Here is a 17,563-nt window from a genome sequence, read left to right on the forward strand (position 1 = left end):
CAGGGCTGACGGGAAAGGGCCTGCACCCTGCCCAGGGGCTGGGGAAGGGTCTCTCCCACCCAGGACCCCCCAGCTCCATGCCACGGAGCGCCCATCCGCACCCAGACCCTGCCCACGCACCCAGGGCTGGGGGCCATCTGTTGGGCAGCTGGGGACAGGGCATGGGGGGGTCCCAGCACTCAGGGACTGCTCCCAGGGGTCCTCACCCCACTTGGGAACCCACCCAAGGAACAGGGACCCCTGGGGACAATGGAGGGGGGATAGGAGCCCCCCTGTGCGGGCTCCCCAGGGCACAGGCAGCTCACAGCACAAGACCCAGTCAGGGGACCTTGTCCCACACAGCCCACCAGCGCAGCCCCTGTGCCAGCCCAGCTCAGCCTGGGGACCCTGCCGCCCCTCAGGACGTCCCCCCAGGTCAGCCCGGGGCAGATCATGCTGGGACAACAAACGAGGCAGGAGCAGAAAGAGCTATTTTAATGACCAGCATCACAGCGTCACCGGCAGAAGAGACAAGGCACTAGTATTCCTCCCCGTCCTCCTCCCCCTCCATGCTGTCGGCCCCTACCTCCTCGTAATCCTTCTCCAGGGCGGCCATGTCCTCCCTGGCCTCCGAGAACTCCCCCTCCTCCATGCCCTCCCCCACGTACCAGTGCACAAACGCCCGCTTGGCGTACATCAGGTCAAACTTGTGGTCCAGGCGGGCCCAGGCCTCGGCGATGGCCGTCGTGTTGCTCAGCATGCAGACGGCACGCTGCACCTTGGCCAGGTCCCCGCCCGGCACCACCGTGGGCGGCTGGTAGTTGATGCCCACCTTGAAACCTGTGGGGCACCAGTCCACAAACTGGATGGTGCGCTTGGTCTTGATGGTGGCGATTGCGGCGTTGACATCCTTGGGCACCACATCCCCGCGGTACAGCAGGCAGCAAGCCATGTACTTGCCGTGCCGTGGGTCACACTTCACCATCTGGTTGGCCGGCTCGAAGCAGGCGTTGGTGATCTCCGCCACCGAGAGCTGCTCGTGGTAAGCCTTCTCGGCAGAGATGACGGGGGCATAGGTGGCCAGCGGGAAGTGGATGCGGGGGTATGGCACCAGGTTGGTCTGGAACTCTGTCAGGTCGACATTGAGGGCCCCGTCAAAGCGCAGCGAGGCCGTGATGGAGGACACTATCTGGCCTATCAGCCGGTTGAGGTTGGTGTAGGTGGGCCTCTCGATGTCCAGGTTGCGGCGGCAGATGTCATAGATGGCCTCGTTGTCCACCATGAAGGCGCAGTCGGAGTGCTCCAGCGTGGTGTGGGTGGTGAGGATGGAGTTGTAGGGCTCCACCACGGCTGTGGAGACCTGCGGGGCCGGGTAGATGGAGAACTCCAGCTTGGACTTCTTGCCATAGTCAACGGAGAGGCGCTCCATGAGCAGAGAGGTGAAGCCGGAGCCGGTGCCACCCCCGAAGCTGTGGAAGACCAGGAAGCCCTGCAGCCCCGTGCACTGGTCAGCCTGTTGGGAGAGCCCCCAGCGGGGGACCGGAGCGGGTCAGCCATGGCTCCCCACACCCGTCCTCCCCGGGACGGGCGCAGCGGGAGTCACTGGGCCCACGCCAGCCCGTGGGCAGCCAGCTCAGGCTTTGATGCGCCAGGAGCTTCCCCGAGGGGTGCCGGTGGCACAGCAGGTCCGGCCAGCCCCGGCGCCAGCCCTAGCGTGGGAACCCGAGGTTGAAAGAGCTCGTGCAGCTGCACCAGTCAAACCAGTGCCGCACCAGCACCCTGCCCTGGGCTCGGGGCTTTCCATCCTCCTCCCCACGGCCGAGCTTGGCACCGGGCTGGGACGGGGCCGTGCTGCCTTGTGGGCTCTGGGGACAGCCCAGACCTGTCTCCCGCACCCCGGGGCAGCGGGTCCCTCTGGGGCAGCCCCGCCTTCTTCCCAAAGTGCTGACTGGGAGAGAAGGCCTTGCTGGTCACCTCCCCCGGGACACCAGCTCCCCTTGACCCCAGCCACCTCCTGGGCGTGGGGCCACCCCGTGAGCCCCCACAGGACGCTCACCAGCTTGCGGATGCGGTCGAGGACCAGGTCGATGATCTCCTTCCCGATGGTGTAGTGCCCGCGGGCGTAGTTGTTGGCCGCATCCTCCTTGCCTGTGATCAGCTGCTCGGGGTGGAAGAGCTGCCGGTACGTCCCTGTGCGCACCTCGTCTGCGGGGAGAGCCCACCGCCCTGTCAGCGCCCCGCTCACGCCGGCCGCTCCCTTTGCCTCCCCGCTCGCCCCCCACGCTCACCGATCACCGTGGGCTCCAGGTCCACAAAGACGGCCCGCGGCACGTGCTTGCCGGCCCCTGTCTCGCTGAAGAAGGTGTTGAAGGAGTCGTCCCCCCCGCCGATGGTCTTGTCGCTGGGCATCTGCCCATCGGGCTGGATGCCGTGCTCCAGGCAGTACAGCTCCCAGCAGGCATTGCCGATCTGCACGCCCGCTTGGCCCACGTGGATGGAGATGCACTCGCGCTGCGGGGGCATGGGAGGCGGGGGGGTCGGGCTCAGCTGGATGGAGCCATTGGGCCCCCCACTGCCCCAGAGCTGGATGTGGGGTCCCAGGGTTATTCCCAGTCCTCCCCATTCCCAGTCCCCACCACCCAAGGCCTGCACTGGGATAGGGACAACTTCAGCCCCCTCCCCATGGGAGTGCCCATTATCCCCCCACTCGGTTTGGGGGCACCTCCGTGCCCCAAGGAAAGGGGAACTCCCCCCAACCCCAGGCTGTCCCGGCCTCGCTGCCAGCTCTGACCCGTTGGGGTGAGCACCCCGCCATGGGCAGCGCCTGGTTCCACTCGGAACAAGAGCAAACTTCGGAAGCCAAGAAGTTTTCCATCCCAGGATGGGAGCGAGGGCTGCCTCCCCATCACCCCACACCACCGTGACTCACTCCCACGTGTGCCCCCAGTGAGAAGCCCACCTCGTCCCCAAGGAGAGGGTTGCAGTAGGGTGTCCCCCCTCACACCCCCATGCCCCTCAGGTTCCCCTCCCGGCTCGGGGAGCCCCAGGGGCGGCATGGGGGGGCTATGGGAACGAGTCCAGGTCCTGCGCAGGAGCCTGGGCCCTGCGGAGGGGCAGGGATCGGCACAGTCCGGGGCTGGGAGCACCCGGGGCAGCCCCAGCTCCACGGAGGGTCCAGGACACGCGAGGAGCCTTCACCCCCTGCCCCTCAGCCCCATGCGCTGCCCAGGGGATCCCACACCCCCCCGGGGGGCCCCATGCGGGGTCCCCACGCCCCTCACCATGTTCGCTCGCTGCCCAAACCGTTACGGAGCCGTCGAGGAGGAAGGTAAGGGGCGCCCGGCGGCAGCCCCCCCGCGATATACCGCTGGGGGCGGGGCATTCTGGGGCGGGGCGTGTAAAGGCGGGGCATTGTCTTGCTCCGCCCCGCCCCTCCCCACAGGCCACACCCCCACCCCGCCTCGATTCCCATTGGCCAGTTCGAAAGTCGGGCGGAGGGTGCGTGGGCGGTGACGTCAGTAGAGGGGAATGTGGAGGGCGGAGAGGGGCAGAAGGGGTTGTGGGGTATTGGGGTGCTGGAGAGGGGGCTTTTGGGGGACATAGGGGGCTCTAGAGGTGGGGGCTCTAGAGGTGGGGGCTCTAGGGATGGGGGCTCTAGGGATGGGGGCTTTCGAGTGCGTTAGGGGGGCTTTAGGGGTGGGGGGCATTAGAGGGGCTTTCGGGGACATTGGAAGGGCTTTCTAGTGGCTTTTGGGGGACTTAGGGGCTTTAGGGGTGGGAGGGTGGGCTTTCAAGGGGCTTTGGGGGGCTGTGTGGAGTATTAGGGTCGGGGGGCTCAGCCAGGGGCAGGAGGGGTCTCTGCACCCCCCGGCCGCAGTCCTAGCCTCGGGGGGGGGGGGGGGCACAGTGGTCCCGGTCCCTGCCCCGTCCCCGTCCCGTGGGAAGCTCCGCGTGCTTCTGCCCCCGAGGAGCCCCGGCAGGGCAGGAGGGACGGGGTGGGGGGCTCACCCCACGCTCATCCCCCAGGGAGCAGCGCCCTGGGCCCCCCCCCGCGCCGTGCGCTGGGGTAGGCGCGGGTCGGGGTCACATTCCCAGAGCCAGGCACGGGTTTGGGGACAGCGTGGGGACAGGGGCAGCCCTGGAGACCCCCACGTTGGGCTTCGACCCCTACCCCTGCCGTGGAGCGGCTTCTCGGCGTGTGTCCCCCCCGGCAAAGGGACCCTGGCCCCACACAGGGCTGCTCTGCGGAGAGCTGAGGGTGGGGGGACCAGGACGCCCCCGGGGGCCCGGCCACACGTCCCTGCGGGGCCACCGTGTCCCCTGTGCACCCCTGGGCTCCCTGTCCCCCCCCCTCCACTCCGAGGCTGCACCCGCCGCCCCACTGCACAGCGGCTGAGCTGGGCCCCGCTGTCTCCCCCCCTCCCTGGGTATCCCCTTGTCCTCCCCCTTCCCTTGAATCGCCCCCTCACCGTGTCGTCCCCTCGGGCACCCCCCGTCTCCCCGCGCCCTGGATCCCCCTGTGTGTCCGTCCCCCGCCCCACCCCGGCTCCGGGCCCTGCTGGGGGCCGGGGGGTGCTTTGCAGGGGGGCGGGGCGGGGCGGAGCGGGAGTACCCAGCAGCGGGGTCTCCCCCGCCCCGCGCCCCCCCCCCGCCGCCGCCGCCTCGCTCTTTTATCGAGGCTTTGCCGCAATGCGGTGCTGCCCGCCAGCGACGCCGCAGCCCCCTCCCTGCGGCCAGCACGGCCGCAGCCCCCCGCACCTCCGCGCCCTGTCCCCCCCCCGGCTCCCCCCTGCCTGCGGCTGAGCCCCCTTTTTGTCACGGCTCCCACAGTGCAGGGAGGGAGTGGGGTGGGGGGCACGGGGCACCCAGTTGACACCCCTTCACTCTCTCCCACGGGAATGGGGTCCCGGGGGGCGGAGTGTCCCTCACCTTGCCCTTCAGAGGGGGTCTGTGGGGTCGTGCATGGGCAGGGATGGGTGCCAGCCCCCCCCCCCGGTCCCACCCCGAACCAGCCCTGGGGCAGCAGGGCCCAGCCGGTGCCTCCCCCACACCAGAGCCTCATGCTGCTCCCCAGAAAGGAGCAGCCCCCTGCCCCCCCGGCTGCCTCCCCTCTCTGTTCTAGTGAACCCGTCGCATTGGTGGTGGAGGGGACAGACAGACGGATGGAGCGGGCGCTCGCGTGCCGCATGATGCGGGAAAAAACGGATAAAAATAGCAGCAGTGGGTGCCTGGGATGTCGCCCCCTTCCCAGAAGCCACAGCAGCCCCCAATGGGGCTGGGACCCCCGATCTCTGGGTACAGAGGTGGCCCGGCTGTGGGGTGCGGGGTCACCAGTGCCCCAGGAGGGGCCCAAACTTGGGTGGGTGGTTCTGGAAACCTCGGCCGTGGTGCAGGCAGGGAGCCAGCAACTGGGAAATCGGCCCATGCCGGGCTGTGCCATAGGGGGAGCAGGGATGCCGGCTTTCAGAGCCCCCCAAGATGCCCAGCCTGGGGTGGGGGCAGCCATGGGTAGGGCTGCGGGGGGGGGTGTCTGGCCGGGGGGGGACCCTAGGGGGACCGATGGCCTGTCCTGCCCAGGTAGGGGACGTGGTGGGAGGGCAGCAACCGTCACCAGGAGCCAGAGCGTTGCTACCAACAGTAAACAGAGCAGGGGCAGTGGGAAGTGCTGGGGGGACTGGGAGGCAGGCCAGACCCCCCTGCACCGGCACATGCTGGGGCTGGATGCTGAGGGGGGTCCCAGGGCTGGTGTCCCCCATGGCAGGGTGCAGGGGGGCTGGGCGTTGGGGGTCCCCAAGGCCTGTGCCCCACCGCCCCACCCCAGCACAGTGGTGTCAGGCACCAAGGGGCCGGAGAATGGTGCCCCCCTCCCCCAGCACAACAGGGCCCGGCAGTGGGGGGGACCCAAGCCCCGTCTTCCCGCACCGCTCCCCCTCCACCCCGGCCAGGCCTCGGGATATTGGGGACTGGGATTGCAGAAGGAGGGGGGTCCCAGGCCGTCTCCTAGCAACCAGTTTCCTAGCAACCCTGTCACCGCAGGGTCCGTTGTTTGGCAGCGGTCGGCGCAGGGACGAGTGGCCTTCCATACCCAACGAGATGGGAAGGGGCTGGGGGGGGAGACCGTGCCACCCAGGGCCCCTCGCCCTACACCCCGCATCAACCGGGGAGGCTGAGCCACCCACCGCCCCACGGGGCACCCCCTACCCACGGCTCAGGGAGCAGGATGGGCAGGGATCCTACAGCCTGGGGAGGGGTCCCCGAGGCAGGGGCTGCTGGGACCCCCCCAAAACCCAGGCCCTGGGGACGCCCCTCCAGGCCCCACATCAGTGCTGAGGGCTCGGGGCCATGGGGAGACAAAGGCAGGAGACGTTTCACACACGGGGACGGACCCATTGTGGTGTCAGGGCTGGGGGCTGAGGCACTTTGGGGCCAGGGTCCCCAAACACCCATCTGCAGCAGGGACCAGCCCAGTGGGAGCCGAATCTCCCAGTTCTCTGCTCGGCATAGCCTGCTCCTTTGTTCTGGTAGGCGATGCCCAAACCCCAGCCCCTCTTTGTCTGCAGCCCTGCACCCCCCGTGGGGGCTGAGCACCAGCCCCTCACTGCTCCCACCCCGCTCCAGCAGCACCCCAAAAGCAGCGAGCCAGCAGGGACACGGGGCTGGCAGCAGGGGTGTGGGGCTGGCGGCAGGGACGTGGGAACCTGGAGCTGCCCAGAAATCTGCATAATGTGGGAAACGCAGAGAAAAAAAATGTAATTTCTCAGCAGGACGGGGTGCGGGGGGAGCAGCCTGGCAGCTCCACCTGCGGCAGCTGGGGCCAGCCCTGCCTGTGTGTGTGGCACGGGGTCAACCCTCTACAGGGACTGAGTCCCCTGGAGCCCTCCACCTCGGTGGGACCACCCCCAGCCCCAGCCCCCGCGGGCTTTGCAGGGAGAAAGAAACGGGAGAGTGAACCCCCCGAGGAGGAGCCACAGGATCGGTGGCTGGGGGGGCCGTGCAGGGGCTGCAGCAGATGGAGGGGTGGCCGGGGAACGCATGGCCCCGTGTCCCAGCTGTGTCCCAAACACCAGCTGCCACAGAGCAGCTGCCACTTGGTCCAGCCCCCCAGCCCCCAAAATTGCACTGGGAGCCACCGCAGGGCTTTGTCCCGTGTCCCCCCACCACCCCCGTGTCCTCCAGCCCCACTTGTCCCCAGCCACCCTGGAGGAAGGCGTGTTGTTCCCCTGCTGGCCCCGCGGGGCTGGGCTCTGCTGCCCGAGCAGACAAAGAGGCGCTGGAAGGGATGGGGCACGGCCGGGAAAGGGCCAGGCTGCGGCCAGGACAGGCACAGGGCCACGCTGGGGATGGGGGCCAAGACGCGGCTGGGAACCAGGGCACTGGGGCATGGCCAGGCGTGGGGACAGTGTACCTGGGGATGGGGACAGGGGGACAGCCGGGGATGGGGACAGGGACGTGGCTGGGGATGGGGACCAGAGCGTGACCGGGGCCGGGGACAACAGCCTGGGTGGGGACACGGACCAGGGCGTGGCCAGGGATGGGGACAGGGACATAACTGGGAGCCAGAGCAGTGGCCATACAGTGGGATGATGGCACAACAGGGGGTGGGGACAGGAATATATCTGAGGATATGGACCAGGGTGTGGCCGGGCATGGGGACAGGGACGTAACTGGGAGCTGGGGCAGTGGACAGACAGTGAGGCAGTGGGACAACTGGGGCTGGGGACAGGGGCACGGCCGGGGCCGGGGACCAGGGTGTGGCCGGCGGTTTGTCCAAGAACGGGGCTGGGGACGGGGCTGGGGACGGGGCTGGGGGCACAGGCAGGGCCACGCCCCGCCGGCCGCTGCAGCCCCCGGCCCCCCCCCGCCCCGCCCCACCCTGCCTTTGTCTGCGGCCCCGGGGGGGGGCGGCCATTACCTCATCCCGCCCCGCGCCAATGGCGGCCCAGGCCCCGCCCCCCGCCCCGCCCCCCGCCCCGCCTCGCCGGGCCCTATAAAGCCCCACACCGAGCCCCCCACTCCGCTGCGCCTCTTACATCGACCGCCTCAGCGTCGGGCTGTGAGACCCCGGAGCGACCGCCGCCATGGTGAGGGGGGGCGCGGGGCCCCTGATCCCCATTGTCTCCGATCCCCATCCCATTCCCCTCCACCCTCCCCCCATTGTTCCCGACCCTGTGCCTCCCCCCGCCCCCCTCTGCCCGAAATGAGCCCCGGGGCTGAGCCCTCACCGGGCGTGGCTCCCGTTCCACCGGGCAGGATGGGACCCCCGGCTGCGGATCCCGTTAAAAGGGGCTGGGTGATTCCCCCCGCCTTCCCCGGGACCGAGCCCCGGCCCCGCATCGGGCGTGCTGCCCGTTAAACCGGTCAGGATGGGTCCGCGGGGCCGAACCCGCCACGGGCGTGGATCCCGTTAAACCAGTCAGGATGAGTCCCCGGTGCTGAGCCCTCAGCCCGCACTGGGCGTGGCCCCGGTTCGACGAGACGGGATCGCCGCCCCTCCTCCCCTTACCCGGTATCCAGCCCTGGGCGTGGCTCCAGTTAAACCGGGCAGGACAGGACCCGCCGCGGTGCTGAGCACCCCGTCCCACGCCGAACGGCAGGGCAGGATGGGCCCCCAGTCCTGCACTGGGCGTGGTCCTGGCTCAGCGGGGCCAGGATGAGTCCCCCGGGCGCTGCTGGATCTGAACAGGGTGGATGGGACTCCGCCACCCCCCATCTCACCCTGGGCGTGGTCCCGGTCCCTTGGGGCAGGATGAGCCCTCGGTGCTGGGCGCTGCATCCCACAACAGGCAGGTTGCTGGCTCCCTGGGGGAAGCAGGATGGGACCTCCGGTGCTCAGCACCCACCCCTGCACTGGGTGTGGCCCTGGAGTGGGACCCCCACCCTCTGCAGCCTGGCCCCATCCACCCCTGGGATCTCGCCCTTCCCAGCCCAGTGCCACCCTGGGGGCTGGGGTCCTGGGTGGATGCCGCGGCTGGGGAGGGGTGGGGGGAGCCCAGGGATGACACAGCGCCATGTCCTGTCCCGCAGCGCGAGTGCATCTCCATCCACGTGGGCCAAGCGGGCGTGCAGATCGGCAATGCCTGCTGGGAGCTGTACTGCCTGGAGCACGGCATCCAGCCCGATGGGCAGATGCCCAGCGACAAGACCATCGGCGGGGGGGACGACTCCTTCAACACCTTCTTCAGCGAGACAGGGGCCGGCAAGCACGTGCCGCGGGCCGTCTTTGTGGACCTGGAGCCCACGGTGATCGGTGAGCGTGGGGGGCGAGCGGGGAGGCAAAGGGAGCGGCCGGCGTGAGCGGGGCGCTGACAGGGCGGTGGGCTCTCCCCGCAGACGAGGTGCGCACGGGGACGTACCGGCAGCTCTTCCACCCCGAGCAGCTGATCACAGGCAAGGAGGATGCGGCCAACAACTACGCCCGCGGGCACTACACCATCGGGAAGGAGATCATCGACCTGGTCCTCGACCGCATCCGCAAGCTGGTAGGGGAGGCGGGGTGCTCGTGGGCGGTGAGCTGAGGACAAAGGCTCGGCTTTCAGTCTCGCCCTCCCCTCTGGACTAGCCAGGCTGGGTTTAGATTTAATACATTAATGAATGTTAATCCTGTTCCGCAGTGGCCGCCATTGGCGGCAGCGGGACGCGCGCAGCTGAGCGGTTGGAGCTGCTCCACAGCGCCGCAGGCGCTGGCGGTGCTGAGCTGTGCAATTCCCTCTTTGTTCCTGCTTGGCTCTGGCTGCGGCAGAGTCCAGCTGCATGTGGCTGGGGACCAGCGTCCTGGTGACTGTGCAGTTGGTGGCAGATCGGACCGGCCTCTCCCAGCGCTGTGTAGCCACCCCAATGCCCAAACCCCATCCCTAATCCTGTCCCCATTTTGCTGCTGAGCCAGCAGCACCCCCCCGGCTGCTCGCCCACCCTGGGGGCCAGGGGGCTTCCCTGGGGATTCCCCACTGCCATGAGTCAGTGCCCAACAGTGGGGGCCAGGGCCACCCTGCCACGCATCCCGGTGGTTCCCGCTCTGCTGCTGGAAATCCCCCAAACGTCCTTGCGAGGCCACAGAGAGGAAGAAGCAGCAGCAGCTGCTGCTGCCGAACTAAACATGGCTCTTTGTCTCTCCTTGCCAGGCTGACCAGTGCACGGGGCTGCAGGGCTTCCTGGTCTTCCACAGCTTCGGGGGTGGCACCGGCTCCGGCTTCACCTCTCTGCTCATGGAGCGCCTCTCCGTTGACTATGGCAAGAAGTCCAAGCTGGAGTTCTCCATCTACCCGGCCCCGCAGGTCTCCACAGCCGTGGTGGAGCCCTACAACTCCATCCTCACCACCCACACCACGCTGGAGCACTCCGACTGCGCCTTCATGGTGGACAACGAGGCCATCTATGACATCTGCCGCCGCAACCTGGACATCGAGAGGCCCACCTACACCAACCTCAACCGGCTGATAGGCCAGATAGTGTCCTCCATCACGGCCTCGCTGCGCTTTGACGGGGCCCTCAATGTCGACCTGACAGAGTTCCAGACCAACCTGGTGCCATACCCCCGCATCCACTTCCCGCTGGCCACCTATGCCCCCGTCATCTCTGCCGAGAAGGCTTACCACGAGCAGCTCTCGGTGGCGGAGATCACCAACGCCTGCTTCGAGCCGGCCAACCAGATGGTGAAGTGTGACCCACGGCACGGCAAGTACATGGCTTGCTGCCTGCTGTACCGCGGGGATGTGGTGCCCAAGGATGTCAACGCCGCAATCGCCACCATCAAGACCAAGCGCACCATCCAGTTTGTGGACTGGTGCCCCACAGGTTTCAAGGTGGGCATCAACTACCAGCCGCCCACGGTGGTGCCGGGCGGGGACCTGGCCAAGGTGCAGCGTGCCGTCTGCATGCTGAGCAACACGACGGCCATCGCCGAGGCCTGGGCCCGCCTGGACCACAAGTTTGACCTGATGTACGCCAAGCGGGCGTTTGTGCACTGGTACGTGGGGGAGGGCATGGAGGAGGGGGAGTTCTCGGAGGCCAGGGAGGACATGGCCGCCCTGGAGAAGGATTACGAGGAGGTGGGGGTGGATTCTGTGGAAGGAGAGGGAGAGGAGGAAGGGGAGGAATACTAAACTCTCACAAGGGTGCTGCTCTCACAGGGAACATAACCTAGTTGAAGACCCCCCCGTGGGTCTGTAGCAGTGTGTGCACCGCAGTCTGTCCTGTTCAATCGTCTGTGCTTCAATGGAAAAGTCTGTGACGGACCCACCCGTCCTCTCCCGTGGGTCTCAATAAAAAGCATTCCCTGTCTTACCGCCGGCTCTGGTGTCGTCACTCCCTGCTGTGCTGTCCTTCAGGGGGTCAGGGCGCTGTCCCCACCCAGCCCTGGGATCCCGGCGGCACCTGGGTTCTCCACCCCTGTCCCTGAGCGTGTTCCTGGGGTCGGGCTGAGCCCAGTGCCCTGCAACCCCCCAGCACTGTGATCCCCAAATGGGTCCTGCTGGTCAGCTGGGCGGTGTCCCCTCCTCCCGTGTGCCCCCTGCACTGCCATGGCTCTGGAGCTGGGGGGGTGCTGGCTTTTCCCAGGACCAGGAGCCAAGTGAGTCCCAAGTGAGCACACAGGATGGTTAAACCCCTCCTCGGGGGCTGGGGATCCCTGAACCCCCCCCAAGTTTGGCAGAAGCCTGGAGGGGTCTCTGCCTGCTGTGCCTGGGCAGGGGAGGGGCTGTATTGGGTGGGGGCACAGGGGCTGCAGACCCCTGATCCCCAGGGGCTGAGTGGCCCCTTCATCCTGCTGAGTGCCCAGGGTGGCGTGTACTCCCATGCCTCCATCCCCCCGGTGTGCCCTGAAGCCCCTCTGTCCCCTCTTGCAGCGAAGAGGAGCAGCTGTGGCCCCAGTCGTGGTTGGGGGAGAGAATGCAGCAGCAGCAGTGAGCAGTGTCCATGTGTGTGTCCGTCTGTCTGTTCCTCCCCCCAGCTCTCCCTGGGCACGGGGGGAGGGGGGAAGCCAGGCCACACTGTCCCCCCCACTCCCCTTGAGCTGGGTCATGGCTGTGGTCAGGGATGAAGTGGAATGCAGAGTGAAACTTGAGTGGGTGCTGGAGCGAGGGGCAGCGTGTGCTGCAGTGCGGGGGCACCCCTGCAGCCCCCACGGTCACCGTGCCAGAAGTGCCAGCTCCCGGCGCAATGGCGAGGCTGGGAGTGGCTCTTTGCTGGCTGCTGCACTGGCATCGCTGGGAGCCGAGCTGCCCCCAAGCACTGGGGCTGGCGTCCCCACAGTGTGGCTGAGCAGAGCGAGGGGCGGGGAAAAAAAAGAGAAGGGAAAAAAAAAAAAAAAGCCCCTTCCCGGAAGGAGCGGAGGTGCCGTGCGGCCATGCGGCAGCTGGGCGAGGCAAATGGCGGGGAGCCACGTCACCCACTGCAGTGCAGCTGCGGCGATGCTGCGACAGCAGCCCCGCACGCCCCGGGGGCAGCCACGGATGCAGGGTGGTCTCGCTGTGGGGTGGCCCTTGGTGTGAGGTGGTCCCCCATGGGGCGGGGGGGGCCTGGCAACGCATGGCGGCGCGTGGTGCCGAAGGGGCTGCTGGGTTGTGCGCAAAGCTCTCGGCAAAACAGAAAGGCGGATTACTGGGAGCGAATACCTCCGGGGATTAGGTGGGGGCTGGTGCTGTCCCCCCATGTGGGGCACCCCGCAGCCTTGCAGCTGGGCAGGGGGCTGCCCCCAGCAAACGTGCCCTGGGGGATCATTGTGGGACCCCTGCTCATCCCCTATTTTGCGGGCATCGCGGTGGGCCCCGCGGTGGGCGAGGGGGAGTGGGGGGGTACAGGATCACGCACGGAGATGGGGTCTCGGTGCTGCAGACGTGGCTGAGACAAAGCCCACCGCAGTGAGTGGGGTGTGCCCCCACCAGTGCAGATCGAATTGGGTGTGGGGCACGGTGCCCCCCATCACGGCAGGGTACAGGGCTGAGGGGGCCACCTGCAGAAGGGCTGCGGGGGGGAGGGGGGCATGGGGTGCAGATGGGTTGGGAGGGTGCTGGGGGGGCTCCCCATACTGCAGATGGGCTGGGAGGGGGGGCGTGGGGTGCAGATGAGCCAGTGTGGTGGCGGGGGTCCCAGGCGGCGGACGGGCTGAGGGAGCCCCCTGGGGTGCAAATGGGTCGGGGGGGCTCTGGAAGGGGGGCTCTTCCAGCCTGCAGATGGGCCGGGGGGGGCCTGGGGTACAGATGGGCCGGTGCGTGGGGGGCGGGCGGTGCAGATGGGCCGGGGGCACGGCGGGGGGGGGCTTTGTCCGTCCGGAGAAGCCGATTAACAGCCTCGGGACGCGGCGATGGCGGGGGGGGGAGGCGAGCGCGACAGCACGTGCTGCCCCCCCTCATGTCGCAGTTTTCATCTGCAGCGGAACCGCACCGGGCGGGGGGGCAGGCGGGGGAGGGCGGGAGCGGCTGTGCCCCCCCTCTCCGCGGCAAACGCAGTGAGGGGGGGAGTGAGGACCCCGGGGGGGGGGGTTAGGCCCCCGGGTGCCCCCCACTCGTGCGGGGGGGACCCTTCACAAACCCCAGCCCCCCCCCCCCCCCAAAGCCCCGCAAGCAGAGGTAGGGGGAAGGAGGCGGGGTCGCCCCACGCGTCGCAGCCAATCGGCAGTGGCGAGCGCACAGACTGGCGGGCGCGGCGGCCAATAGAGGCGCGGGCGAGCGTCACGCCCCCCCGGCCGGTATATAGGAGGGAGCCCGGGGGCGACTGCAGTCTGGTACTTGCGCCGATTCCTTGCTTGTCGGGACGAGTAACCGCACCGCAGCCATGGTACTGGGGGGGGTACCGCGAAATGGGGGGCTGGGGGAGAATGAGGTTGATTTGGGGAGAGCGGAGATGGGGGACAGAGATTGGGGGCGTGCGGGGGCTGGGGGATAGCGAGAAGGGACAGACGGGGCATTTGGGGGGGGGGGAGTAAGAGGGAGCAGAGAGGGAGGTGGGAGCGGCGGGGGCTTAGGAGTCAGCAGGGGCTGGGGTCCCGGGGGGGCGACGGAGCAGGGGCTGGAGCTGCCGCCCTGGGCGGGGGGCACAGCACCCCTGGGCGGGCAGCACGTGGTCCCAGGAAGCCCCCCCGTCGTGGGCGGGGCTCTGCTCCGCTTTTTGGCGCCAAGCCCCGACCGTTACCGTTCCCGCGCGCGGGAAGGCGCGGGGGCACCGCCCCACCCCTTGCAGGGGCACGGCCCCGCCCCCTCTCCCCAAATTCAGTCCTGAACCCACAGCCTTACGCAACTCCCGTGGCGGGAGCAGAGGGTCCCTCCTGTCCCCACCCGGCGTTCCGGGCACCCACTCGAGTTCGTCCCCGTGGGGCTGATCCCGCTCCAGAGGGAGCCCACACCGTCACCGCCCCCTGCCCCAAACCGCGGCTGCCCCTCGCCCGGGCGGGAGGAATGCGTGGGAGCAGGTGCTGCGGCGCAGGGTGCGGCCGGGAATGTGCTGGACTGGGGTGGGGAGGGGACGGAGGGACCCTGGGAGGGTGACGCCATCACCCCACCCCCCCCATGGCGGTTTGGGGCCGCCTGGTGCAGTCACGTCCCCGCCGCTGCGCTCTGTGCTTCCTCCTCCTCTTCCTCCTGCGGTGCAGCCTCGCCCTGCCCAGGCTGTAAAATGTCCTCCCTGCGCGCCATTTGGGAGCGGGTGGAGGGCTGACGCAGGGGGGCGGTGCCCCAGGGTACCCCCACCACCCCAAATGGGGCCGTAGGCTGTCCCCAGACATGTGCCACTCCTTGCCTCCCTCCGGGGCTGAGCTCTGGTGGGAGCTGGGTGGTTTCCTTGCTTTCCTCAGCTGAAGGATTGGGATGGCACCGGCTCGGCACTGGGTGGCGGAGCTGGGGTACAACCCATGTTGGGGTGGGTCTGTCCCCAGCTGAGCCCGTTTCCCCCCTCCCATGCCCCTGCAGCGCGAGTGCATCTCCATCCACGTGGGCCAAGCGGGCGTGCAGATCGGCAATGCCTGCTGGGAGCTGTACTGCCTGGAGCACGGCATCCAGCCCGATGGGCAGATGCCCAGCGACAAGACCATCGGCGGGGGGGACGACTCCTTCAACACCTTCTTCAGCGAGACAGGGGCCGGCAAGCACGTGCCGCGGGCCGTCTTTGTGGACCTGGAGCCCACGGTGATCGGTGAGCGTGGGGGGCGAGCGGGGAGGCAAAGGGAGCGGCCGGCGTGAGCGGGGCGCTGACAGGGCGGTGGGCTCTCCCCGCAGACGAGGTGCGCACGGGGACGTACCGGCAGCTCTTCCACCCCGAGCAGCTGATCACAGGCAAGGAGGATGCGGCCAACAACTACGCCCGCGGGCACTACACCATCGGGAAGGAGATCATCGACCTGGTCCTCGACCGCATCCGCAAGCTGGTGGGTACAAACCCTGGTGCCACTGCAGCTGGTAGGGAAAGGGGAAACCTCCTGTGGGAGCTGGGCAGCAACAAGAAGCCGGGCTGTGTCTCCGGGGTCTGGGGGCATTTTGTGGTTCTTGGTACCCTGCACCAGATCAGGGCTCCCTGTGGGGTCTGGGTCCTGTGGGGGAGATCAGGATCAGCCCCTCCCCATGGGCTGAATCCCCTTCCTCAGGACCTTGCAAATGACCCTGGCTTGTTTCTGCCCTTGGAAGGCCTTATTTCATCTCTTTTTTAGGGTCATGTGAGGTTTCCCCTTGATCTGGACTCTAATCCTTCTTAACCAACTGCTTATCAGCAGCCATGCCAAGGGTTTAACTCGTGCTGCGGCCGCTTGTGCCCTGGGAGGGGAGTGCTGTTGCCCTGCAGACCTTGATGGCTGCCAGCCCCCTGCCCAGGCAGTGACTCTGGGGTGATGGCTCTGGGTGCTCTGACGTGCTTCTGTAAAGCTCCATGGGTCCCCTCTTCCCCACACCTGGGTCGTGCTGGGCACAGGTGCGAGGGCCGGCTCCTGGAGCAGGAAGGAGCCCTTGTCCCAAGGGCCGGCTGTGCCAATGCACAGGGTGCTGTCGCTGGATGCGGAGCTGCGGCAGTCGGGCAGGTGCCTGTGTCTGTGAGACCAGAGACCTCACGGGCCTGAGATCCTGGGGTGAATATTTGCTTTCCGGACAACTTGAGAGCAGCTTAAGTTCAGAATTACTGACAGATCCATCTTGTTTTCTCCTCCCTTTTTCCAGGCTGACCAGTGCACAGGGCTGCAGGGCTTCCTGGTCTTCCACAGCTTCGGGGGTGGCACCGGCTCCGGCTTCACCTCTCTGCTCATGGAGCGCCTCTCCGTTGACTATGGCAAGAAGTCCAAGCTGGAGTTCTCCATCTACCCGGCCCCGCAGGTCTCCACAGCTGTGGTGGAGCCCTACAACTCCATCCTCACCACCCACACCACGCTGGAGCACTCCGACTGCGCCTTCATGGTGGACAACGAGGCCATCTATGACATCTGCCGCCGCAACCTGGACATCGAGAGGCCCACCTACACCAACCTCAACCGCCTCATCAGCCAGATAGTGTCCTCCATCACGGCCTCGCTGCGCTTTGACGGGGCCCTCAATGTCGACCTGACAGAGTTCCAGACCAACCTGGTGCCATACCCCCGCATCCACTTCCCGCTGGCCACCTATGCCCCCGTCATCTCTGCCGAGAAGGCTTACCACGAGCAGCTCTCGGTGGCGGAGATCACCAACGCCTGCTTCGAGCCGGCCAACCAGATGGTGAAGTGTGACCCACGGCACGGCAAGTACATGGCTTGCTGCCTGCTGTACCGCGGGGATGTGGTGCCCAAGGATGTCAACGCCGCAATCGCCACCATCAAGACCAAGCGCAGCATCCAGTTTGTGGACTGGTGCCCCACAGGTTTCAAGGTGGGCATCAACTACCAGCCGCCCACGGTGGTGCCGGGCGGGGACCTGGCCAAGGTGCAGCGTGCCGTCTGCATGCTGAGCAACACGACGGCCATCGCCGAGGCCTGGGCCCGCCTGGACCACAAGTTTGACCTGATGTACGCCAAGCGGGCGTTTGTGCACTGGTACGTGGGGGAGGGCATGGAGGAGGGGGAGTTCTCGGAGGCCAGGGAGGACATGGCCGCCCTGGAGAAGGATTACGAGGAGGTGGGGGTGGATTCTGTGGAAGGAGAGGGAGAGGAGGAAGGGGAGGAATACTAAACGCTGGGTTCCTTCTGTCGCTGTAGCATGTCCACAAAATGTCTGCTTCAAACACTTCGGCTTTCTTGTGCACAGGCTGGGGTTCTGCCCTGTGTCCCTGCTGGAGGGACACGCTGCTCGCACTGGGCTTGTGCGCTCCCTGACGTGATCATGTCGGTTTTCCATGTGTCCGTACCATGTCTGTGAATAAAAGGCTTTAAGAGGAGCTGCTGCTGTGTTGGATACAAACCCTCAGTGTCTGTGCCTGCCGTTCCCCGAGCCAGCTGGCCCCATCCCGTGGGAACAGCCGCTCCCTATTGTCTGTGCCCAGTGAGCCGACGGGGCGGGCTGGGTCCTGCCTGGAGCCGGCTCTGGCCAGCTCTTCCCCACTCAGCCCTTCCCTGGGGCTGCGAAGCCCCCTCCTCCCTGGGAGCTGCTGCGGGGGGGAGGGGAGCACTGCCGGGGCCCCAGAGCGCTGCTGCTGTGCTGGGTCG

General features: G+C 67.7%; 3 protein-coding genes across 3 annotated transcripts; 2 read left to right on the plus strand and 1 right to left on the minus strand.

The window, feature by feature from the left end:
- Positions 1–460: 460 nt before the first annotated feature.
- LOC147597147 (tubulin alpha-1C chain-like) lies at positions 461–2,495 on the minus strand. Its single transcript, XM_086768647.1, has 3 exons — positions 2,268–2,495; positions 2,036–2,184; positions 461–1,492 (listed from the first exon to the last, which is right to left on the minus strand). Exons 1-3 carry the CDS (start codon positions 2,386–2,388, stop codon positions 518–520), a joined length of 1,245 nt encoding a protein of 414 aa, XP_086624773.1. The 5' UTR covers positions 2,389–2,495; the 3' UTR covers positions 461–517.
- A 5,455-nt stretch (positions 2,496–7,950) lies between these two features.
- Positions 7,951–11,259, plus strand: TUBA1A (tubulin alpha 1a). Its single transcript, XM_086768646.1, has 4 exons — positions 7,951–8,060; positions 9,004–9,226; positions 9,310–9,458; positions 10,098–11,259. The coding sequence occupies exons 1-4, from the start codon at positions 8,058–8,060 to the stop codon at positions 11,076–11,078; spliced, it is 1,356 nt and encodes a 451-aa protein (XP_086624772.1). The 5' UTR covers positions 7,951–8,057; the 3' UTR covers positions 11,079–11,259.
- Positions 11,260–13,647: 2,388 nt separating this feature from the next.
- Positions 13,648–17,295, plus strand: TUBA1B (tubulin alpha 1b). The gene is made up of 4 exons (XM_086768766.1): positions 13,648–13,749; positions 14,877–15,099; positions 15,183–15,331; positions 16,110–17,295. Exons 1-4 carry the CDS (start codon positions 13,747–13,749, stop codon positions 17,088–17,090), a joined length of 1,356 nt encoding a protein of 451 aa, XP_086624892.1. The 5' UTR covers positions 13,648–13,746; the 3' UTR covers positions 17,091–17,295.
- The last annotated feature ends 268 nt before the right edge of the window (positions 17,296–17,563 follow it).

This window comes from Chlamydotis macqueenii, chromosome 29 (assembly GCF_036417535.1).
Source record: "Chlamydotis macqueenii isolate bChlMac1 chromosome 29, bChlMac1.mat, whole genome shotgun sequence".
Taxonomy (NCBI): Eukaryota; Metazoa; Chordata; class Aves; order Otidiformes; family Otididae; genus Chlamydotis; species Chlamydotis macqueenii.

Bases quoted from the DNA above. Each gene is read 5' to 3' on its own strand.
- TUBA1B (XM_086768766.1), top strand. The intron at 15,100-15,182 runs GTGAGCGTGGGG...CTCTCCCCGCAG, and splicing joins CCTGGAGCCCACGGTGATCG to ACGAGGTGCGCACGGGGACG. The intron at 15,332-16,109 runs GTGGGTACAAAC...CCCTTTTTCCAG, and splicing joins TCGACCGCATCCGCAAGCTG to GCTGACCAGTGCACAGGGCT.
- TUBA1A (XM_086768646.1), top strand. The intron at 9,227-9,309 runs GTGAGCGTGGGG...CTCTCCCCGCAG, and splicing joins CCTGGAGCCCACGGTGATCG to ACGAGGTGCGCACGGGGACG. The intron at 9,459-10,097 runs GTAGGGGAGGCG...TCTCCTTGCCAG, and splicing joins TCGACCGCATCCGCAAGCTG to GCTGACCAGTGCACGGGGCT.
- LOC147597147 (XM_086768647.1), bottom strand. From the start codon at position 2,388: ATGCCCAGCGACAAGACCATCGGCGGGGGGGACGACTCCTTCAACACC. The intron at 2,185-2,267 runs GTGAGCGTGGGG...CTCTCCCCGCAG, and splicing joins CCTGGAGCCCACGGTGATCG to ACGAGGTGCGCACAGGGACG. The intron at 1,493-2,035 runs GTGAGCGTCCTG...CTCTCCCAACAG, and splicing joins TCGACCGCATCCGCAAGCTG to GCTGACCAGTGCACGGGGCT.